Genomic DNA, 26,189 nt, shown 5'->3' with positions numbered 1-26,189 from the left:
GCATCCACACCATTGAACAGAATGTTCATGGCCTTTTTATCTTTCCTGACTTGTTCAATGTCAGGATCAGACCATTCATGCCTTGGATTTGGAACAGATGGCTCATTTCCTATTGCAGCTCTCATTGGAACATGAGGGCCTCTTTCTATGCAGTCCACATAGGCCTCATCTTGAGAAAGCATATGAAGATGCATCTTTACCTTCCAATTACAGAAGGAGGGTTGAATGGAATTCTTGAACCTTTTTCTTGAAATAAAAAGTTCAACTCGATTATAGATAAATTTGTTTTGATTAGCACAATGCGGAATGTAAACTTGAATGAATCAAAACATAAGTAATTAAAAATAAGAGTCTTTAAAAACTTTCTGGTGGATTTAAACAATTCCACCAGAGATATATATATATAATATATCGAGAGGACTCTGTGTGCAGAAATGCTCACAGCTGCTTACAAAATGGAACTACTGAGAATACAGGAAATACTAAAGATTATACTTACAAAGATTTCTCTATTTTTATGTTTCTCAGCTATCTCAGTTATTTTTCTATTTACTACTCTCTTGGTTTATATATTACCAAGATTACAAAGTCAAAAAGACTAAACAAATATGTTAGGTCACACACACTGTAGAGGGGGGTGAATACAGTGTATAATACAATCAAATCGAACTTTAATATATTAAGTAACAGAAAACAAACTTTATTGAAACAATAAACTCTGTTACAGTATGGAACTGTTACCTCTCAGTGATGAACAAATATCACGAGAGCTGCTAGGGTTACAATGAATAATCTTCTCGAATATGATAACACTTATAGTGTAAACCCTATGTCTGTGTTTATATACTACACAGTTACAAGATAATCGCTAATTGATATGGAATATAATTCTGCTTCCTAAAACATATCAATCAGATATCTTTTCTTCCAAGTATTCCATTCTTCACGGAACTCCTTCTTCATACATATCTTTTCTTATGTTTATCTTGATCTTCTTTCCTTTAATCAGCTACTGTCCTTATCTGATCGTCCTTCAGCACTTAAGTTCTGATATCTAACTTCTGATGATTATCTCCTGATAATATAAGTACTGATACCCTTAAGTCCTGACTTCCAGTATAAGTACTGATCAACAGTTAAGTACTGATTTGTCCTGTTAAGTAAGATCTGAAATCTAAACATAAATTATATTAGCCATGACATTATCAAATATATCTAACAATCTCCCCCAACTTGTAAATTAGCATAATATACAAGTTTAACAGATATTTGATGATGTCAAAAACATTAAGTACAAATGCATGAGAATTAGACTAGATAACTACAACTTACAGTCCTTAAAGCTTTACCAATATTCAACTTCTGATAACAACTTCAGTCTGTACAAATATCAGAATTTAAGCAGTTGTAGATCTTCGACTTGGCTTCATCATCTGATCTCTCTGATGTTAGGAGTTGTTCTGAGATAGTTCTTCAACAAACATTTCTCAGCATATCTGAGTTTATCAATCATTCTCCTTTTGGCATCTTTAAGCTCTGCAGTATCTTCACCAATTTGAAAGATTGCAGCTCTGAGATCATTGATCATTGCTTTTCTTATATCCTGATCCAGTCTGATCAAATAAGCTTTATCAGACTCAAGATTGAATTCAACAGCCCTGTACCCCAGAAAGGTAGTTATAATCTTAACAGTGTTGGGCTTCATTTCAACTATATCACCATTGTGATCTCTGTACTTTGGAACGTATGTGCTGTCAGACTTAACAGAATAAAGCCTTTTCTGTCTCTGAATCTATTCTTTCAAATAGTTTGCAGCAGTTCCTGTTATTCTGTCATCCACTTGAAGTAAGAATAGTACATGCTCCAATTCTTCAAAATACTTCAATGGAATGGCATTTTGTCTTATATGATAAACCCTACCATCTGTCATGAAGTACAACAAGATGTATTCTTTCAAGTAGGTATGGTAAACCATTTGTACAGATTCCAGTTGATTCAATCTCTCAGGAGTTGCTCCAATACCTGGTTCACTCAAGGAAGTTGGATCATTGGTAGTGTTATGTATTATTCTTTCATCAGCACTTCCCAATCCAGTTTTATCTCTTGCTTCCTTTCCAGTAACTACTCTTGCTTCAAAACCACTTGCAGTAGTCTTCAAAGGTTGAGTCTGTTTTGCTTTAGTGAATCCTGGTAGGAGTGTCTTTGGTCTATCTTCTGATATCAAGTTAACTTGAGCTATGTCAGAGGTTACTTGCTTCTTCTGAATATCAGAACTTACAATTTCTTGACTCTGAACAACTTGAGCCATGTCAGAGGTTGTTTTAAGAACTTTTCTTGAAGTCAGAGCAAGATCATCTTTTTCATCAGTAATTTCTTCATCCTCAGGAGGCACATAAACCTTGATAGGTTCACCAATCTTTTCTTTACCCTTGGATCTTGGATCTATCTGCGGTTGTGATCTAGCCAATGTTGCTTCAGTATGTGTCCTTTCTTTGATCACAATGCCTTTGAGTTTTGGAAGTGGCTTTTTACCAGAAGCTTCAGATTTAGATGTGACTTTCTCTGATTTAAGCCCGGCTTCTTCTTTCATTAAACTCTCCAAGTCCATTCCTGGATTTTCCTGAAGAAATAACTGTCTTGACATTTCCTCATCAAGATCTAAAAGTTCATCAGAACTTATCCTTTTACCAGTAGCAGAACTTATTCTTTTCCCAGTATCAGAACTTGTCCTGTGACTAGCTTGTCTTGATGTGAATCCTCTACCTTGACTATGACCTCTACCCATTCCAGGGTTTCCTTGATCATCTTTTTCATCATCCTTTCCTGTCAGTGTCTTGTCAGTCTTGCATTTGGACTTAATTACTTTCTCCCCCTTTTTGGCATCAGCAGGTAGTAGAAGAGAGATAAGCAATTCCATTGAGGATTGGATTTCAGTCAGTTGTGATTGCTGAGAAGCTTGATTTTTCAGAATATCATCAATCTGAGCTTGTTGATGATCTTGAGTCTTCTCAATATAAGCAATCCTGTCAATGGTAGGTTGGAAGAACTTTTTCTTATCAATTTTCCAAACTTGTTCCTGTTTGATAAAGTTTTCCTGAATCTTGTGTAGCTCTGCATGAGTAGTTGAGTGAAGACCTTGTAGATGTTTAGTACTCAATGCAGTGACTCTAAACTGGGTTTTGAAATCATCAGAATTTAACATTTCATCAGCTTTAGTCAAGTGCTCAGCAAGATGCTTTTCAGTTGGAACACATGAAACTGAGTTCCATTCCTTAGTCCACTCCTGACCTGCAGGAGTTTCACTCCAAGGTACTGGTGCTTCTCTGGTAACAAACTTCTTAACCAGTTCAGACTTTAGAATAGTCTATTGAGGAGCATGTCCTGAAGGACCTGCTGTATCAGCATCTGCAGTTGGAGCAGCATCACCAGTATCTCCAGCATTTGCAGCATCAGAACCTACAGAATCAGTATCCTCTGATAAAATAACAGTGTGAGTAGTAATGGAGGCTTCAGCATCCTCTAATTAAAATAACAGTGTGAGTAGTAATGGAGGCTTCAGCATCCTCTAATTACTGATCTTGTTCTAAGTTCTGATCAGCAGCCAAATCCTGATGCTCACCTAAAGTCTGATCATCAGCATCATGATGCAGAGAAGGTGTTGTTGATAATTCTGGAGTTTGAACAGCATCAGTAACAGGTGTTGTAGAAGGATTAGTTGTTGTTGGAGCTTCTAAGAGATTTACTTCAGGCACAACCAAGTTTTGAACATCAATATCAGCACTTATGCCTGGATCAACAGGAGACACAGATGGTGTGTTAGCCTTTTCAGAAACAGCTTCCTGAGATGGAGTTGATGGAGAAGAAGTGACTGGAGCAAATTCCTTGTCTTGTGAGATCAGAGATTCCTGATCCCCTTCCTTAGCTGCTTCCTCTTCATCATCTGAAACTGGCCTTTTTGCCCTCTGTTTCTTGTATCTCTTTTTTGATTTGGATTCCTTGGGAGTTTCAGGAACTGTCATTCTTCTAAGCCTTTTGAGAAGCCTAGATCCCCCAATTCCAGAATCCTTCTGAGAAGTCTCTTTCTCAGCTTCACCTATAACAGGTTCTGAAGAAGGAACCTGTTCCTCAGTATCAGATTCATCTCTCAAGGCAATCCTCCTTCTCTTTTGAGGTGTTTGAGGAACAGTCTTTGTCCTCTTTGGCTTGGAGGATGAAGGCTTCACAGTAGGTGCTGAGGATGAGGGTTGATCAGTCTGTAAAGTGGAGAGATAGGATTTGAGATATGTCCTGAGGGTAGGTTGAGTAGAATGAGTGGTAGGTGCTGAGGATGATAGTTTTTGGGTGTTTGTTGTTGGTTGGACATCAGAGTAAACAGATCTATAAGTATCAGGATCAGCATTTACTAGAATCTGTTTTACAGACTGAGGAATCTGTAATGGTCTAACCACTAATTTCTTAGTGTCAGCATTTACCAGGTCATTAAAGTAGCGTTTTGCAACTTTAAAAGGTGGGGTTGAGGAACTGACTAATTGAGGTTCATCAGTACAAAAAGTATAAATAAGTTGACAGAATCTAGCAAAATAGACAACATTCCTTTCCTCTGTCATCCTATCCCCAATAAAACCAATTATACCAGTTGCAAAATCAAAATGAGTTTGATTGATAATAGCATACCCGATATGCTGACTCAGAATTGGGATAGCATCAAAATTCAAACATTTGTTCCCAAAAGCTTTGGTGATGCAGTCGAAGAAGAAGCTCCATTCTTTTCTGATATGAGCCCATTTCAACTGCCCAAGTTTTGCCAAACTCTTTTCATACCCCAAATTTGCCATTAATCATAACCATAGTGACTATTAATCTTCCACTTCACATGTTCTAGTTTGTACCGAGACTGTTAGCAAATTTTATCCACAAATAAGTCAAGTAAAGAATTTAGAATGTAATATCAGAACTTAGACTTATTTCAGAACTTAACAGTCATCAGAACATAATTTCTTAACTCGAAAAAAAAATGCTTATCTGAGTAAATCCTCATACAAGTTCTGAGTTATACTCTTCAGAACTTAATCTTCAGAATATGCAACCAGAACTTGTCCTCGGAATTAGTGCAAGGTGACACAATGACTGTTTATCTAAAACAATATAGACCACCACAGTAATTTTCATCATTCAGATGGAGTGATTAGTGTGTGCATTAAGCTAAATTTCAGACAAGGAGTAAAGTTTGATTCACTTCAGTACATCTTAGAAATAAGGCATAACTAAAATTTTGCTAAAGAGCTGTCATTATCCTGAAACCTACTGATGAATGAGTTCATGCTTGAGTCCACCTCAACTGTTTTGTGCTAATTTTATGCATCTTTTTAAATTCTATTTTGCAGTGGCTTCTCAGTGTAAGTGAGTCACGACTGCTTATCAGAATTTATGCTATTATCAGAGTATTTCTCCAGTAATCATAGAGTGTGAAAAGTCACCAAGAAAATATTTTGCTTTTCTAATGCATATTTACTTAATACCAGCAATGCACTTGGGTCTTCCCTTCCACATTTTTACTCTAGATCTCAAAGGAGTACCTGATTTTATTCTTTGATCCTTTTGATTTTTCTTTTTATAAGTGAGGTTTATCAGCACTTAGTACATTCAGCAGTTTTACTAGTATCAGAACTTAACAGATGAGTAGCATTATTCTAATTTGTGACTTAGTAATAAGATAAACAAAGTAAACTCAACTAAGCTCAATTATCAGAATTTGCTTGTGTCATAAAATTTCCACAGAAATAATTACTTCTTATATGGGATCATTTGTTTATTAAAGACTACTAGGTCAGTATCTAGCACAGTTATCCTCATAGGATTGAATGGTTACTTAGACAGACATATCACTTATTAGAGTTTAGAAACATATATCAGACAACGGTCAGTACTTAAAAACATTTATCAATTAATCACAGAATACACAAAGAGATTAAATTCTGTAAATACTGATCATAAAGTCTGATAATACAGAACAAGACTAAGCAGATTTAGAGAAAGAACCTAAAATCATTCCAAGTTCATTTACCAATCTTGTAAAAGTGGCTTCACACAGTGGTTTTGTGAAGATATCTGTTAGTTGTTGATCTGTTGGAACAAAGTGCAATTCCACTGTACCTTCATCCACATGTTCCCTTATGAAGTGGTACCTGATGCTGATGTGCTTTGTCATAGAGTGTTGAACTGGATTACCTGTCATAGCAATAGCACTTTGATTATCACAGTAAATAGGGATTTTGAAATATGTTAACCCATAATCCAGTAACTGATTCTTCATCCAAAGAATCTGTGCACAACAGCTTTCTGCAGCAATATACTCTGCTTCTGCAGTTGATGTGGAAATTGACTTTTGTTTCTTGCTGAACCAAGAAACCAATCTGCCTCCAAGAAATTGGCAGCTTCCACTTGTGCTTTTCCTGTCAATTTTGCAACCTGCAAAATCTGCATCTGAGTAACCTATTAGTTTAAAATCTGATTCTCTAGGATACCACAATCCCAGATCAGTTGTTCCTTTAAGATACTTAAAGATTCTTTTTACAGCTGTAAAGTGAGGTTCTCTTGGATCTGCTTGAAATCTTGCACAAAGACAGGTAGCATACATGATATCAGGTCTACTAGCAGTTAGATAGAGTAGAGAGCCAATCATACCTCTATAATCAGTAATATCTACTGATTTACCAGTATCCTTATCCAGTTTTATTGCAGTGGCCATGGGAGTGGATGTACTTGAACAATCTTGCATTCCGAATTTCTTTAGCAAGTTTCTGGTGTACTTAGTTTGACAAATAAAAGTGCCTTCTTCATTCTGCTTGACTTGAAGGCCCAGAAAATAGCTAAGTTCCCCCATCATACTCATCTGATATCTTGACTGCATCAGTTTGGAAAACTTCTTGCAAAGTCTGTCATTTGTAGACCCAAAAATGATATCATCAACATAAATCTGGACCAGAAGTAAGTCCTTTCCATGGTTGAGGTAGAACAGTGTTTTGTCTATTGTTCCTCTGTTGAATCCACTTTCCAGAAGAAACTGAGCTAAAGTCTCATACCATGCCCTAGGAGCTTGCTTAAGTCCATAAAGTGCTTTATCAAGCCTGTAGACATAATCTGGATGTTTGGAATCTACAAAGCCTGGAGGTTGTTCAACATATACCTCCTCCTCCAATTCTCCATTGAGAAAAGCACTTTTCACATCCATTTGAAAGACAGTAAACTTTTTGTGAGCAGCATAAGCCAAAAATATCCTTATGGCTTCTAACCTAGTAACTGGTGCAAATGTTTCAACATAATCAATTCCCTCCTGTTGAGAATATCCTTTTGCAACCAGCCTTGCCTTATTCCTTGTAATTATGCCATCACTGTCAGTTTTGTTTCTGAATACCCACTTTGTACCAACAACAGATCTATTCTTTGGTCTTGGCACTAAGGTCCAGACTTTGTTTCTTTCAAATTCATTTAACTCTTCCTGCATTGCTTGCACCCAATCAGCATCTTGAAGAGCTTCTTCCACTTTCTTTGGCTCAGTTTGAGAAAGAAAAGAATTGTAAAGACATTCATTTGAAGTACCTGTTCTAGTTCTGACACCTGCATCAGGATTTCCAATTATCAAATCAGGTGTATGTGACTTTGTCCACTTCCTTGCAGATGGAAGGTTTTCTCTAGAACTAGATGCTCCCCCATGATCCATGCTGTCTTCATTTTCATTTTCTGATGCTCCCCCTGAAACTATGCTCTCTGAGTTGGATTCTTCAGAATTTAGATTTTCAGCACTATCTGAATTTGGCTTATCAGAACTTGACGAATCAGAACTTGAAGAGCCAGATGTATGTTCTGATGTTTCTTGAGATGTGATAGGATCTTGAGTATGCTCCCCCTGCATAGGTGCATCTTCCTTTGACGTAGTCACCACAGTTTCAATAACATCAGAGTCTAATCCATCAGAGTTTACAGTATCAGGACTTAGACTGTCAGGATTTTCAGTATCAGAATTTGAGTCTTCATTTTCAAATCTCAGCTGATCATGGTCAATGAAATCTTCAAGACCAGTAATCTTCTTGTCATCAAAAGAGACATTGATAGATTCCATGACCACTTTTGTTCTTAAATTATAGACTCTGAAGGCTTTTGTGGAAAGTGGATATCCAACAAAGATTCCTTCATCAGCTTTTAGATCAAACTTGGATAGCTGTTCAGGATGAGTCTTGAGAACAAAACACTTGCATCCAAATACATGAAAGTATTTCAGATTTGGCTTCTTTTTCTTCACCATCTCATATGGTGTTTTTCCATGCTTGTTAATGAGTGTTGCATTTTGAGTAAAACAAGCAGTCTGCACAGCTTCAGCCCAGAAATAGGTTGGAAGCTTTGCTTCTTCAAGCATTGTACGTGCAGCTTCAATGAGAGTTCTATTCTTCCTTTCAACAACTCCATTTTGCTGTGGAGTTTCAGGAGCAGAAAATTCCTGCTTTATTCCATGGTTTTTGCAGAAATCTTCCATTATCAAATTCTTGAACTCAGTGCCATTATCACTCCTTAAAATTTTCACAGAATCTTTGATCAATTTATCCAGATGTTTGACATGATCAATCAAGATAGATGTAGTTTCGCTTTTTGTGTGCAAGAAGTACACCCATGTGTATCTGGTGAACTCATCCACTATGACCAACGCATATTTCTTCTTTGCAATAGACATGACATTCACTGGACCAAATAGATCAACATGTAGTAGATGATAAGGATCAAGAATTGATGATTCAGTCTTGCTCTTAAAAGAAGATTTTCTTTGTTTGGCTTTCTGACAGGAATCACAAAGGCCATAAGGAGCAAATACTGACTTTGGCAGTCCTCTCACAAGATTTTTCTTGACCAGTTCATTTATATTGTTAAAATTTAAATGAGAGAGTTTCTTGTGCCAATTCCAGCTTTCTTCAATTGATGCTCTACTCATCAGACAAATTGCAGAACCATCAGTACTTGTTGAAAGCTTAGCTTCATAAATGTTACCACGCCTGTATCCTTTCAGAACAACTTTGCCTTTAGATTTACTCACAATTTCACAGTGTTCTTCAAAGAAATCAACATGATAACCTCTGTCACAGATTTGACTTATACTCAGCAGATTGTGTTTAAGTCCTGAGACCAGAGCTACTTCTTTAATTATGACATTTCCAAAATTGATATTGCCATATCCTAATGTTTTTCCAATGTTGCCATCTCCATAAGAAACACTTGGGCCAGCTTTCTCCACAAAGTCTGATAGCAGGGCCTTATTTCCAGTCATATGTCCTGAACATCCACTATCCAGAACTAGAATATTTTTCCTGTTGCCCTGCAATCACAAAGACCACTAATTATTAGTTTTAAGGACCCAGACTTGCTTGGATCCTTTGGCCTTATTAAGTTTGTTAACATTTGCAGCGGATTTAGCATCAGAATTTATGTTAACATTTTTCTTATCAGAACTTACACTATCAGACTTTGAATCAGAATTTACACTAGAAGGAACAATGGAAACTTTCTTCAAAGAAGGTTTTATTTGATAATAATCATAGTACAAACTATGATATTCCTTACAAGTATAAATGGAATGCCATAAACTACCACAATGAAAACAAGGATTTTATGGTTTGTATCTAACAGACTGACTCTTAACTCCTGATTTTGAAGGTAAGGAGTTAATATTCTTATTCTTCCTGCAAAAAGAAGCCAGATGGTTAGAACTTCCACAGTTATGACATGTTTTCCTAGGAACATCAGTAACATGTTAATAATCATTGCTTTTATTCACACCTTCCTTTCCATTCCTATTTTTCCTAGGTGATTTTACCTTGTTTGCATTCTTAACATCTTTCAGCTTATGCTTAAGCTGCTTCTTTGTCATTAAGCCTATGTTCACTTCAGCTGTCTTTTCCTGTTTTAGTTTGTCAGAAGTTAATTCCTCTTTAACTTCTGATTTCTCATTTTCAGACTTTACAGTTACAAACTTAACAGGTTTTAACTTTGGCTTTTGTTTAACAACAGGCTTAATTTCTTCAGTTCCTTTATCATTCTTATCTTCTCCATAACCTAAGCTCTCTTTCCAGTTTCCACTACTTAGCAAATTTTGAGTTGTTTTGCCAGAGTTAGTCCAAGTCCTGATAATCTCTCTTTCCTTTTCTAACTCAGTTTTTAGAGATTCATTCAGTTTTAGCACTTCATCCCTAACATAAAAAGCATCATCTCTATCCTTCTGAGTTTGATGGAACATGACTAACTCTTTTTCTAAGAAATCATTTCTTTTCTTAAAAGCAAGATTTTCAGAAGTTAATCTTTCACATGTTAAAGTTTGATCTCTATAACTAACAAACATGGTTTTAAGATATCTTCTCAACTCATTAATATCATCAGTATGAAAAGCATAAGTAGTCTGAGGTACCTTTGTCTCAGCAGCTTCAGAACTGCTCTCAGCACTTTCTTTATCAGCATTTGCCATCAATGCATAGTTCTCCTCACTTTCAGAGTCTGAGGTGTCTGTCCAGCTTTTCTGCTTTATGACAAGAGCCTTGCCTTTGTCACCCTTTGCCTTCTTGCAATCAGGAGATATGTGGCCTTTCTCACCACAGTTATAGCATTTAACATTTGTATAATCTCCTCTGTCAGACTTTCCTCCTCTGCCTTCAGATCTTCTAAAATTCTTCTTATCAGAACTTATGTCTTTCCTGGAAAACTTCTTTCCCTTCCTGAACTTACTGTATGCAATCTTTGTGATTCCTTTCACCATAAGAGCACACAGCTTCATCATCTCCTCATCAGCATCAGTCTCAGGCAAGCTTTCAGAATCTGAGTCATCATCATTTTCAGAACTTGATGACTCAGTTTCAGACTTTATGAAAAGAGCTTTACCCTTGTCTTTCCTTGAGGAAGCTGCTTTGGGGGATTCTACTTCAGCCTTAAGAGCAACTATCCTTGATTTTCCTCCTTTCCTCTTGCTTCTTTGTTCCATCTCAAGTTCATGAGTCTTGAGCATTCCATAGATTTCATCAAGAGTTGTTTCATCAAGATTGTAGTTGTCTCTTATTGTCGTTGCCTTCAAATCCCAGCATTCAGGGAGAGCTAACAGGAATTTAAGGTTTGAATCTTCAAGATCATACTCTTTATCAACCAATGACAAATCATTCAAAAGTTTGACAAATCTATCATATAAATCATTCAATGACTCATTAGTCTTTGAGTCAAAATGTTCATACTCTTGAGTGAGTATTGTCTTCCTGTTCTTCTTAATTGTGTCAGTTCCCTGACACCTTGTTTCCAGAGCATCCCATATCTCCTTAGCAGTCTTGCAGTTGATTACCCTGTTTGATATTACATTATCAATGGCACTATGCAGTAAGTGTCGTACCTTAGCATCCTTAGCAATTGATGCTATATCTTTAGCAGTATAATCACTCTTCTCCTTTGGTACGGTCTTTGCTGCTTCACCTGCAACTGCAACTGCGAGCTTGGTTGGTTTGTGAGGCCCTTCCTTGATTCTATCAAGGTATTCTGGATCTGTTGCTTCCAGGAACATGGTCATCCTTACCTTCCATATGGGATATTCAGATGGTCTCAGTATGAGAACTCTGATAGTCTCATACCGACTTTGAATTTGTGTCTTTGGAGGTTCTTCAGTTTTGGTAGGCTTAGTTGGAGTTTCTGTGTCAGACATGATTGTGTTTGGATCTTTAACTGTATGTGTGTTAACAGATTAGCTCTGATACCACTTGTTAGGTCACACACACTGTAGAGGGGGGTGAATACAGTGTATAATACAATCAAATCGAACTTTAATATATTAAGTAACAGATAACAAACTTTATTGAAACAATAAACTCTGTTACAGTATGGAACTGTTACCTCTCAGTGATGAACAAATATCACGAGAGCTGCTAGGGTTACAATGAATAATCTTCTCGAATATGATAACACTTATAGTGTAAACCCTATGTCTGTGTTTATATACTACACAGTTACAAGATAATCGCTAATTGATATGGAATATAATTCTGCTTCCTAAAACATATCAATCAGATATCTTTTCTTCCAAGTATTCCATTCTTCACGGAACTCCTTCTTCATGCATATCTCTTCTTATGTTTATCTTGATCTTCTTTCCTTTAATCAACTACTGTCCTTATCTGATCGTCCTTCAGCACTTAAGTTCTGATATCTAACTTCTGATGATTATCTCCTGATAATATAAGTACTGATATCCTTAAGTCCTGACTTCCAGTATAAGTACTGATCAACAGTTAAGTACTGATTTGTCCTGTTAAGTAAGATCTGAAATCTAAACATAAATTATATTAGCCATGACATTATCAAATATATCTAACAAAATATAAAATCTAACAGTCTTGATCTTTGTTACTTTTCGTCCTCTATTACCCAGTTAATGGGCTTCCACAGTGTGTTTGTATCCAACTCGACGGCTGTGTGTTAGCTTTCACTGTTCAACTGATGTTTGAATTCTTGATATGATCATCAGTCGACTTTCAGATCATCCGTCGATGACATGATTGATCATCCGTCGACTGCTATGTTAAACATCCGTTGATAGTCATTTGATCATCCGTCGAAGGCTTTATTAATCATCCGTTGGTAGCTATTTTGGCACTTGACTTCATTTCACTTATACAGAATTACAAGACATTGCTTATGTACAATTAATCAACCTATTCTGCATATCTAGTTAAAGTCAACATGACTTATATGCTACTACAAATTCTATACAAAGGTGCATACATCACTGTGCGACAAACTTATTATTACATAAGCTACTCACTCGATGGATAATAAGTTAATCATCGGTCGGGACTATAATGAGTTATCCGTCGGGACTATAATTCTTATCCGTCGAGAGCTACATAATTTCACTAAGTAAAATCTACTTAGACATTTTGTTTAAGTGATCATCAAGTACACAACATATTCACAACAATCATACATGAATACATGTATATTATTAATAGTAATACAATTAATATAATTAATACTAATACATTTATTTTATAATAAAGACAAAATAAACTCGCATAAAATTTAAAAATTTTATATTAATGAAATAGTAACAAATAAATTGTTAACATAATAATACATAAAAGATGATATATAATACAAATATTGAAAACTATATAAACATAATTAAATAATTTAAAAACAAGTTTTCATAATATAATATTTGTTGACAATAACATTATTTATAATTGTTCATTGGTTACATAAAATAATTATATATTCTAAATTGAGAAGTGTTCATATATATATTCTACTTTTTAGTTTAAGGTAATTTGGAACATATTTTCTCATTTTTCAATAATTTTCTTAGAAATAGAAGAATGAAAAATTTTAGAAAATTTAAAAAACACTTGAAAATTTTTCTATAAGTAATCATCCCCTAAGTATTTAACCCCAATCCATATAGCATAAGGGCTTGTGCAACGTTCCGTGTCGTATACAAAAATTTCGTGTATTTTCATGTTTTCGTGTACCAAACTTTCAAGCGGAACCCGGCCCGGATTTGCATTCGTGTACCAATTTAGTGACACTAACCGGGAACTAATATATTCATGTTTACCCGTTTTAGTACACTAAAGTACACGGATTATATACGAAAAAAATTAATTGTTAAAAAATGCAATAGATTATTAAATGGTGAAATGCTCAGTCACGTAGTTAAGGAATAATACAATATATTTTAATATTTACAATTATTTATATGTTATTTAGAATAGGTAAAATTCACATTTGGTATTTAGTATATATATGTATATTATATATTTTTAAAAATATAGTTATTTATTTATTCCGTGTATTTTCATTCCGTGTCGTGTACCTATATTGAAAATTCAAAACCGACACTAATTATATTCATGTTCTTCGTATTCGTGTACCAAATTTTCGAATCCAAACACTAATTATTCATATCGTTTCATACCGTGTTCACGTCTCGTATAACAGTGTTGTCACGTCTACTTGGACGCCCACGATCTCGGGCACCCTATTTTAAGACGTGCTTAGGCTACATGTGCATGTACACGTCTTTTTAATTAAAATTAGGATTAAATTATTGTACTCAGTTGGAATTAAATATGCAAATAAGTGTATTTTGGTACTAATTTCAACAAGAATTGTATACCATGCAGACGGATGTGTGTATATATAATTAATTAGTACTTACATGAAGTCTATTATTATAATTAATTAGTTTATTTTTAGTACTTGCAGTGTATTATTATAATTAATTATCTATGCTTTAGGTTGAAAATGTCACCAACAAAAAATGACAAACTAATACAAACATCTAATCCCAAAAGGATGCAGAAATAGATACAAGAGATGAACGTGCATTGTAGAATAAAATATTTACTTTTCTCATTATACATTACATTATTTAGCTCTTAGTTATTTATGAATTATGATGTATACTAATTGCTCTGGAAATTATTGTTTGATTTTAAGATTACATTAGAAGTTAAAACTAATATCATCATTTACCTTTCCTTTATGACACATCTATCTCTTCCATTGTTTATTCGGGCAACTTCTCGAGGTAACAACGCACTATTCCAATTCTTATATATGATATAGAAGTTATAGTAGTTACAGAACATAGGAAAAATGAACACATGGTATTTATGATGAGAACTCAGACACATACATTACATAGTTAAATCAATAATAATAAAACTTAATTGCGGGATGATGGCCTGAATTATAATAATTTTATATGAAAATGGTTAATGTATAATAATAGACACCGGCACGACTTAAGTTTAATGTTTTCAACACCTGATTATATTTTGTTAATCCTTTTTAACATACGTTACTATTACAGGGGTAATTTTGGAATTGAATTATTCAAAAGCTAATTTGATATAATCTGATATGTATATGTATTCAGACATATATATAACCAAATCCAAACATCAAACAACAAAGTTAGACACTTCTAATCATATAAATGAGCTCAAAATACTAAAATCGTGTTATACAATGCTATTGTGGGTATTGGGTTTTGAGAGGAGTGTTTGCTTTGTTAGACACTCCTATTTCGTTTCAATTGATATTTCTTTTAGATGCCCATATGGTATGTAATTGTAGTGTTCAGGCTTCTTTATAATTGTTTTTCACTTTAGAATAGTGTACCTCATCTTCTTAGTGTTTGCCAAAGTACAACTAAAAATTCATAAATATGGAGATTAAGAGAAATATAGTGGCAGTGACACAAACTTGTGCTAAATTTTGTCCTTTTCACAGTATATGGTTTTTGAAAAATGTCAGTTAATTAGATTGCGTGTCATGTGAGGTTGTCATAAATTATACTGAATGCCAACTTAAACTCATCATGCAAATATATTTGTAGTAGTTATTTGCAAAATTGAAGCTCAAGATGTGGGTGTATACGTGTTAGTAGTTGTTATGACATACTCTCAACCTATGGCTATTATCCAGGATTCCCCCGTCACGCGCGTCTTTGTTGTTTATATATGTAATATAGTATATGATTTCATTATTTTCTCCTTGAATACCGTGATATACATCTAGATTGTTTATCCCTGTGTAATTTGTTTGTTTCAGGTCTCCTCAGTCCATCTCCATTTTATTACTACAAAAATTTAATCAAATATGTGGGTATTATAGTAATGTTAATGTCAAATTTAATGAACTGCATGTATCAAAACATTGTTATCTTTTGTTTTTTTTGTGGGAAGTACAATTGCATGCTTAAACATAAGTTAAAAGAGGGGCTGAGGAAACTAATTTTATAATTATATGTAGCTGTTAAATGTGTTCGAGCAGTCATTTCTGCTTCTTTGTATGATTAGAAATGCCCAGTTTCGTTCTTATATGTTAGGATTTAGTTATAGAAGTGTTAGAAGACATACACAGCTCAAAATGAATAAAATTAGCTGTTAAACTAGTCATTTTCAAAATTACCCCTGCAAAACTGTCTATTAAAGAAAATTAGCGGAATACAATCTGGTATTAAAAATATTAAACTTAAAGCATGCGGATGCCTATTATTATACATTGGTCATTTTTGTGCAAAATTATTAGAATTGAGGCCATCATCGTGCAATTAAGTCTAATAATAATGTCATACAATCTTAATATAGAACTTGATTACAGAGGACTTAATCAGATCAACCCACCTATTAAAAGATTATATGACGCAAACAGATCTTCATCATCGTTAATTAAGAAAAATCACAAAAAATAGAAAATGAAAAGTTTACAACATAAAATACAGAATCTCAATCTACTTGGACCAAGCAACAGTTTCAATCTCTGCTTGGGCACCTCTGTACAATTCCAACCTCTTAGCAAGAGAGATACGCCGCTGCATTATTGCTGGATCCTCATCCAACAATTTTCCCAACTGCTTGGCCTGCAAAATACATATTGTATATAGATAAGCAACTTGGCGTATCTCATCATGCTTCACTTCCGAGGTGAGTAAAGGGTGAAAGACAATTAAGTTTACCTCCTTTTTCCCCAATTCAGCAAAGAAATGGTCAAGTAAACCACGCTTGGCCTCGCGTACTTGACAATAAACAACAGACTTTGGGATGGAGTTTCTTAAACTTCCAACCACCATATGGACATATGACAAAACGTTGGATCCTATGTTTGAAAAACAGGTATAAAAGTTTAGCAAAAAGAAAAGAAGATTAACAGAGTAAATATCACACTGATTACCCTGAAGGAAAATAAAACAAAGATCAATTATTAAACAAGGCTCAAAACACATAATAATTTACTGCAAAGACGTCATACTTACCAATGCGACGAAGATATGAATCGTTATATCTATCAAATATAGAATGTGTTGGATTTCCACCCTTTTCGACATCCTGCGGAAGCTTCCTGAAGAAATCAACTGTCAGGTAGCTACACTCCATTTCGACTAGCTGAAGAGTAGCTTTCTTGCTATCTAACTTCATCTTATCCAGCGATTCAATTGCAGCATTTGATACCTCCACTCTAAGAGAGGGATACTGCTTTAGTTCCTGCATAATAGAACAAGTAGCATCACTGAGATTCAGAACACGGTACTGTGGGCATAGGAATGCTAAATATATTGCTATACACTATGATTGCGAGGAAGTAGATAAAACAGTAGTGTGTCAGGCACGGTAAATTAAATGGGGAATGTACTATCTAAATAATATGCAGCCACATATTCCTGTTGACGTAGAATCCCACAGCTAATGCAAATAGTAAGGCGGATAGATAAGAATATGAGTACAATTGCAGTTTTAGTTCAGAATAAAGGATGAAAAGCAGACTCTCTGTCCAACTTTAGTGTCAGTACAAACTAGTGAAAGATAAGCTTTTGGTCCAAACACAAAGTTCAAGGGTCTTGATACTAACCATTGTTTCATTTATCGACTTGTGAACCAGGTCTTTCAGAATAGCATGAACCTGAAAACATAATAACAAAATAATATAAGGAACTGGCAAGAATATTGTCAGTGTCATGACATGTGTCTTGCTTAGTACTTGGGAATTAGCATAGGTCATTCTTGAGTCTTGAAAGTGACCAGTGCAAACTTGTTTGACATTAAATTATAAGATATAACAACCTCAGACTATTAAACTATGCATGAACTCATACTCAGCTTGAGATCAGTGCATGAACATGCAACAGCCAAGTAAGCTATGAGACCTTACAGACCATTTATGCTAAGATTACGCGTCCCTTTGTTTGGAGATGAGCTTCTGTATTTATATACCAAAATAGTTATAGTGAAAATTTTAGAAAAAGGACACTTAATCCAGAATTCTGCTCGATTCATCAATTTTGGGGGATAAATGAAGAAAATTAGTTCATAATCTTTAGTGTATTTTAGGGCCCTTTTGTGAAATGAAGAGTGTATAATTATGAAAGGATAAGGGCAATCTATGACAAGCTCTCAGTTAGGAAACACAAGAAACATTAAATTGATAACCTCAACAATCTGTGTATAACGAATGCATTCACTACGGAATGTACTAGGAAACGCAATGCCATGATCAACATTATTATAATTGTGTTGTTATAGCTTGGATTTGGCAAGAATCAAGTTCCGTAGCAACAGATAATTAATTATGAAACTATAATCTAATAACATGACATCAATATCATACTTCGTAAAGCAGAGTATCGAGAAAACATTGATTCTCACCGCATCGACAGCTGCCTCTGCAGGACCTTTAATAGTAATTAAGGTAGATTCAATGAGACGGCGGTACCCTTGTTCAGGAGCAATTAAATGAGGTTGATATCCATCAGCCTCAGTTATTAGTTTTCGTACATTTTCCATAGCAAGCTGCTTGTCAAATTGTAACCTTTTCAAAGCAGCTGGAAGTTGATTATCAAACACATTATATACTTTATCACCACCTGGTCGACTGCATCGATTAATAATATCTTAATTTGCATGTGACATATTAACCAAAAATCTTGGAATGTTAGTGTATGTACTACATCACCAAACATACATGCCATCAAGATGTTCTTTAAATATTTGATCAAAACTTCGGCATATTTCCATGATCATGTATAATTTTCCCTGCAATTGGTAGTGAAGGACAAATAAATCATTAATCCTTCGAATATGCAAATTTTATACTGCAAAAAGTGTGTGTGTGTGTGTGTCTATATTCTAAAACCCTATGAACCCGAAGTCATTCACCAAAGTACTTGATCTCATCGAATTAAAAAACTTAAATCACATTGCTATAGTATTAATGACATATAAATCATTAATACTTCGAATATGCAAATTTGATTTTGCAAGAAGTGTGTATATGTATTCTAAAACCCTATGAACCCGAAGTCATTCACCAAAGTACTTGATCTCCTCATTAATTTATATAACTTAAAGCACATTGCTATAGTTCTCAAACACATAATCTGAAGTAGATAACTCCGCCACTTAATTGTTAAATAACCACTTAATTGTTAAATACGTAATTTTCTCCCTTGGGCTAAGAGGTATACTTACTCCAGCATCCGTAGCAACGGGCTTTCCAAGACGGCTTAATTCTGTTTCAAGTTCGATTATGGTTTTGTTAATCAAAGACTGGAGAGCTGGTATTCGAGACTTGATCACAGCTTCCAAATGCTGAAACAGTGTGTAAATACATTACTAAACAGATGCATCATTGTATATCATCAGCCATCAAGACTAAGTTGAACAAAGAAAACAGAAACTCAACTTCATAAAATCAAACATTTAAACATACCCAACTTCATCGATAGCATCATAATACTAGAAAAATCTCTCTCTATATATATATACAGATGATAAGACAAATTGCTCACTTTAGAAAGCACTTTCCCTAGATGTTCAGAGCCCATCCTGTGCGCAAGATGTTTGTACTCTGGGGAATTAGCAAAATACTCACGCTCTTTCCGCCGAGCAGCAATCATGTCTACACTTTTATTAATATCAGCTTGAGATCGGTTTACAACACCAATCCAAGGAAACTGTAGCTTATATGATTTTCCTTCCAAGATCTGACAAAACCAGTCAATAGTTAGAGACAGATAATTTGAACATAAGTTTATAATTTAAGGCCATCGATATGTGTATAAATGTTAGATGGAGCTTAACATTCTGGTTCCCCAAAAATAATTTTTTTAAACCTTAATGAGGGTCATATTCAGAAGACTAGTACTTTGCAGAGGAAAGAAAGCACATAATATAGGCGATCATTATAGAATGAATGACATCAGAAGAACTTCCACTTAGCATGAATCTTAGCTACCAGTTGAAACATAGTAGATACATTATAATCTAGTCATTCTATAAATTTAGAGGAGATAGTAATAGGATGAACACAAACATTTTTGAGTTTAATATGTATACACACTATTAGCAAGAACATTCACTTCATTAAGTAAATACTCCTGTCCCGTAAAATTTGTTGAAAATTGTATTTTTTGATCATATTGACTATGAGTTCTAAACTTCTAATTGAAAATTGTTCTTCCATATTTTATAAATATGGAAATTGAATTTGTAATAGATCATCAAAATTATTCTCTAATAAAATATTTTATAAAAATTTACATTGATTGTATAATGCTATATGATTAGCATCACAAAATTGGCCTATTTGACTAGAGAAAGCAAATCAAGCCTAAAAAATTGGGGCAGATGGAGCATTATATCACCAAAAGATCTCATTGGTTGATAAAATTTTGAAGCAGCTTACCTCTACTGCATCAGTACCCTTGTCCATTAGATCCACCTTTGTCAAAACACCAAATGTCCTCTCCCCTGATAAAGGTTAAACATATTCCATCTAGCTATTAGAGCCAACCGAAAGAAATAATCATCAAAATGCAGTGATTTGTTATACAAGCCATACTTGTCGAATCCTTGCATTAAAAACGATTAGTTGTGGAGAGGCGTCCAGCTTGCCACTGTAACGTTATGGATTTTGGGCTTAATCCATTGGGCATTCAATTAACTATATAGATGAAGGTCCTGATATATGATTTGATGTTGCATATTTTTGCTTACAATGTTTCTTTGAGGAGGTTCATTCATAAAGTTAAGCCACTATAATACAACGCCTATAAATTAATACAAATAAGTCTCATTTTTTTTAGATAAAAAAGAGAAAATCTATTTATTAATTTCCTATATAATGCAATCTTATATTATCAAAATATTTAAAGCTAATCAAACTATTTCTACATAATAAACAATATTATATGGGTCTAATTCTATGGGTTACTCGGGAACATCTAGTTAGTATATTTTATGTAATATGTTTTCAACTATATCCTTAAACATATGTTCTCCGCTATAGTTCTTCAGAAGTTGTTTCCCAATCACCACTATTCACTAACATTGTCCTTATTGTTATGAGGTTCCAAACCTAATCTCAATTTCATCTCTGGTTGTGAGAACATTCTGGCCGTGTCGAGAAATTAATCGTTTGAGATTAAACTGGGCCCCAATTAATAATTAAACTGGGCCCCAATTAATAAATGGTTCCTGTTTGAACCTTAGCCTATACATATACATATACATATACATATACATATACATATACATATACATATACATATACATATACATATACATATACATATACATATACATATACATATACATATACATATATCGCTGAATGCCTAGGCAGGCGCATTTGGCCCGCCTTCACTCCTTAACAAGTATTACGGAAGCCATCATTTGCTTAAATCTTTCTTATAAAAGTAGATTGGCAGTAGCTAATATCTTGAGCTCCTATTCTACAATATTTACTTCATGGAGCACATAAAAAGTGCATTACTCAGGGAGAATCAGATATATAACCTATAAGTATTCTTCAATGTCAAAGCCACCCGATCCTATCATATGGGCATGTGCTTTTGAGAAATAAAGTAGTGGTGTCTAGATATTAATATAAGTTGTAGCCTCTTAATTATTTTTTGGCTTCATCAGTTAATAAATATATGCATGTAGTAAAGCTATGAAGCTCCTTGCCTTTGGGATCTACTTCACGAGACATTTTGATTGCATCAGAGGTAGCAAGATCTTGGTTAGCAGGAGAAACTGCTAGGATGATACAGTTGGGCTGCATAATAGAAAATGTTTAACTGTTAATATTTTATTTAAAAAATTAGTAAGCGTGATGCCACAAATACACAAATGAAATAATCTCTATAGAAGCCTATTATAAGTCTGACATTGCAGCCCCGAATTCTTGCACATAGGCACGTGTATGGAGAGGGAAGAAAGATCAAAATATTACGTAATTAACAATCATCTTGAAGGTTCTGGTTTTGTACACCGACTGCTAAAGCGTAGCACTTGAGGTGCATAATTTTGCAATATAAGACAACAAAATAACTTCTAATTCCATAACCATTAGTAACTACTAACTTACCTTCTCGATATATGAGCGAACCATGTTCTCGATGTCCTGAACAATACTCTCAGCCTGTCCATCTACAGAGACAAATTAACAAAATTAAAAAAATTCAGTTTCTAGACGAGAAAGGGAAAAAGTAAGTGGAACATGAAATTAGGTACAAGTGAATCAGTCAGAAAGAGAAGACTTTTAAATATGATACAAGAGCTACGGGATGCTTAAACTCACCAATAGCTACTTTTGTAAGGCCAGGAAGATCAATCAGTGTCAAATTTACAACTGTTATCACCAAAACACACGGGTAAGATACTGCAGTTATTACTTGTGCATGCAATTTACATATATAGAGAGAGATAAGTAGGGGCGTGCATTCGGTTCGGTTCACCGATAACCATACCGAATAACCGAAATAATTTCGGTTCGGTTAACCAAACTTTATATTTCGGTTTTCGGTAGTAAAATTTGTGAAATTCGGTAATTCGGTTATTAACCACAGTTAACCGAAAAACTGAATTAATAACCGAATTGTTTAAAAAATATAAATATCTATTGTTATTATTAATATACACCGACAATTATATACACACAGCTACATACATATAGTCTAACTACCGGAGACCAGACCTTCGAGCATCGATACTGATTCGCCTCTCACTCAGTCACTCTCGTCTCGATACATGGTACACTGAACACTAGCTTTTACAGTTAAAAAATTGTTTGTTTAGGTTCATTCTAATCCCTTGTGTTGTAGAAGGAGAGCAGGATGTAGATATTTGTTGATAAATCTAAAGCTATGCTAATGAATTGATCCTGCCTGTAGATATTTACATCTTAGCTAGTATAAGTGACAAAGTCGGTAAGTTAAGAATTCTTGTAACAAAGTGAAAATCAACTTTACTTAAACATGAAGACTTTAATTAACATTGCTGTAGGAAGCAGCTATTGAATGGGAGATCTGAAACTGAAAGTATAACCGTGGTCCACTTATAGATTCTGAATGTTGTAATTCTGACCATTTTCTTAAAATTCGGCTTTCGGTAATAATCAACATGGAATACATTTCAGTTCGGTTTTCGGTAGGCTTTTTTTACTATTTCGGTTTCGGTTAACCGAAAAAAATCGGTTTCGGTTAACCGAAAAAAATCGGTTTCGGTTAACCGACTAATATGTACAAGTCTAGAAAATATTTATCTAAAGACGTTGACATGTACAAAATTCCTCTTTCATGAATAATTACGGAGTATAGATGCCTTTACATGTATGGCAGAAGGAAATTTAAGAAGAATGGACTATTCATTTATTAAAGATTACTCCAAAGAACAAATAAGAAGCATTGGTTGGAAAACAGTTTATTATACTCGTTGTTAGCTATTTTCTTCCACTGAAATTAATTAGAGAGAGAGAGAGAGTGAGAGAGTGAGAGAGAGAGAGAGAGCGAGAGAGAGAGAGAGAGCTAACTTTGCTTAAAGCTGTAAACCATTTTACTGAGCTCTTTAGTCTTCACCAAAATTGTACAATAATGAAAGCCACTAAATTAATTCGAGGACAATACTGAACGTGCCTATGGTTCCCACTTAAGCAATGATGTCCGACTGGATCCCACCAAAAGTATTACCAGTAGACTTGTGTTTGTACAGCTATGTGACAATTTGATAACTATTAGTAATAAAAAAATTTGATGCACATACTCGGCTAGCATGTCAACAAACCTCTAGCATCTAAACATTCTATCCTAGACCCTAGAAAGTAGCAACCTACTACATACTACAATAGATTGATCTTGAACATTTAAGGAACGTACAGATTATAAGGGCTTGAGGAATTTATGTGATACATAAAAAGAAAAACTATACTACCATTTGGTGAATAGATGCTAAGATATATCGGTACAGTGGATATAGCTTTAGATCTTCCAGTCTCTCGATCAGTCTCATCAGAAATTTCCTTCCTAACGGCAGCTGCACAAGATACAGCAGAAACTGAGCAAATTTGCCAAGGATCTAGATAGATCATATTTACAAGAAGCAGTGTGTGTACATAATTACATATAAGGTAGCGCTACTATTTATTCAAAATATCCACTTACCAAAATCAGTGTATTTTCTTTTGGGCTGGTGTGCGAATTCTGCATACTCTCTTCCTTCTTCAAGTCTATGAAGCTGTAGCACAAGAGGACGCCGTGTGACAATTCCTGCATGAGAACAGTCAAGTTTCTAGTTCACAGGATGCTCATGCAATTGAGATATATTTTCAATTTCAGAATGCATTAAATTTTTACGAATAAAAAAAATAGAAGTTAGTTACCAGATCCACGAGGAAGAAAGTCCTTTCCAACAACACTCTCCAGAACAGAAGACTTTCCAGAACTCTGAAAGCATTAAAGTGTTGTATGTTTTCAAAAATCATTCAAAGCACAGAGAAAACCACGGATTTTCCATAAACAAGCAAATTAGAGAAGGCCTCGTCTACGAAAAACAATTCTGCATCATGAGGAGCAGAACAGACTATCTAACTAAATAGTAAAGGCTATGTTTAAAAATCCAAAAATAACATTCACGAGAAAAAATGAATCCAGTGTTAGAAATGGCCTATAAATCCTAATTAGCTACCAAGTGGTTGTTAGGGGGAATACACACAAATATAGAACCAAACAAACAATACAAAACACACACTCAATATATGACGCGTAAAACCCACGTCCCAACTTGTAATACAATCAATCTCACCAAACGGTATTCACTCAAGCGATACTTAAGTCCAACAATAATCAAGCATACATCAAAATAATAACATGACTATGTATATATAGCCATCACAAACTTGACCACCAAGACTAATAACCTAATCCCATTATAAGTCTACCCATAAAATTATTACCCAACTCAATTATGATAATATTTGTCTACCCATACAATTATTACCCAATTCAATTATGTTTTCTATCACCAAGCCCATACTTACACTGGCTCTTCACGTAAATTTTTTTCAAATTACGAATTCCATTATTTATTTAATTTTGCAATTACTTATATCTAAAGTTGGCACATTATACCGTCCAGAAACAACTTAACAATATTGAAAACGCACTAACAACTCATAATGTCAGTGCACAAAATAATCACAGCTAAAAATCGAAAATGGAAACAATCAAACAACAATTGCACCTCACATACACCAATCCAATCCAATCCAATCAACTAACAATCACTAACTCAAATTACCAAAAAATAAAGCAAAAACAACATTATATTTTAAGTTATGAGGCTAAAAAGACAAGTTGCAAAGAGGAGTAAACCTGACCACCGACGACGGCGATTGAAGGTAACGCGTCCCAGAGAGTAGGCAACGCGCTTTCTTCTCCGTAATCGCCAAGAGCAGTACAAGCTCTTTGTAATCTGTTCACTAGTGATATCAGATTCTCCATTCAGATCGGAGGTTTTAATTCACAGCTAGTGTATGTATGAATGTATGGAGACGGGGATCTGTATGTATATGTAATATGTATATGTATAGTGGTGTAATTCATATGCCGGCGGATTTCTGATTCAATTTCGGGTCATCCGTTTGAATTCGGAGGTCCGACTGTTTTTTAGTTGCTTAATGCCGTTTTTTCAAATTCAAATTATTAGGTCCCCTGCTTCTTTTCAAATTTCAAATAGTTTGTGCCTTTTGTGTTGTTTTATTCGGACACAATAATATATATTATTATTTTTATTCATTATTAGTGTGATATATTTGACAAAATATTAATTTATAAAAACTGATACCAACTTAAGTGCTTCTTATCTGAATTTCAGATGTAATCATAACAATATATTCTAATTTAAGAATTTGTAGGAAAATTTCTATTTAATTAAAAAAATGTAACGCAAAAAGACAAAATAAAACATATTTTTTGAAAATATATTCTTGAGTTATTAGAATGGCGTGTGGGGGTGTGTTTAAGTGCTCAAATAGAGTTACGAACTAATCATATATTCCTATTCCTAATACAAAAATTTAATAATAAAAACGCAATTAATTCTAATATACACTTCAACTCCATCCTTACGCATCATCCACGTCTTACATCATTCTTCATGTATATTGTGTGTACACCATTGTTATGGATTAAAAACTAAGGTATATGATCCCTGTATTTATTATTAAGGAACGTGAATTTCGAGAGTCGGTTTGACTGCTCTTGTGTTTCGTGACTCAATCTGCCTTAATAAGATGCCTACGTACATTGCTGATTGTCAAGGATCAAGTCAAAAAATGTA

The 26,189-nt window shown here is 34.4% G+C and overlaps 1 protein-coding gene across 1 annotated transcript; it reads right to left on the bottom strand.

Annotated features, from left to right (window-relative positions):
- Positions 1-16,035: 16,035 nt before the first annotated feature.
- On the bottom strand, positions 16,036-25,543 carry LOC141667245 (phragmoplastin DRP1A). Its single transcript, XM_074473655.1, has 16 exons — positions 25,223-25,543; positions 24,232-24,295; positions 24,014-24,118; positions 23,784-23,885; positions 22,156-22,206; positions 21,943-22,004; positions 21,540-21,630; positions 20,257-20,321; positions 19,361-19,555; positions 19,041-19,160; positions 18,535-18,605; positions 18,219-18,444; positions 17,425-17,475; positions 16,832-17,060; positions 16,535-16,674; positions 16,036-16,438 (listed from the first exon to the last, which is right to left on the bottom strand). The coding sequence occupies exons 1-16, from the start codon at positions 25,349-25,351 to the stop codon at positions 16,310-16,312; spliced, it is 1,830 nt and encodes a 609-aa protein (XP_074329756.1). The 5' UTR covers positions 25,352-25,543; the 3' UTR covers positions 16,036-16,309.
- Between the last annotated feature and the right edge of the window lie 646 nt (positions 25,544-26,189).

Source organism: Apium graveolens, chromosome 6 (genome assembly GCF_009905375.1).
Source record: "Apium graveolens cultivar Ventura chromosome 6, ASM990537v1, whole genome shotgun sequence".
Classification (NCBI taxonomy): Eukaryota; Viridiplantae; Streptophyta; class Magnoliopsida; order Apiales; family Apiaceae; genus Apium; species Apium graveolens.
The sequence above is the reverse complement of the archived record's forward strand: the minus strand, read 5'-3'. Positions and strand labels throughout refer to the sequence as shown.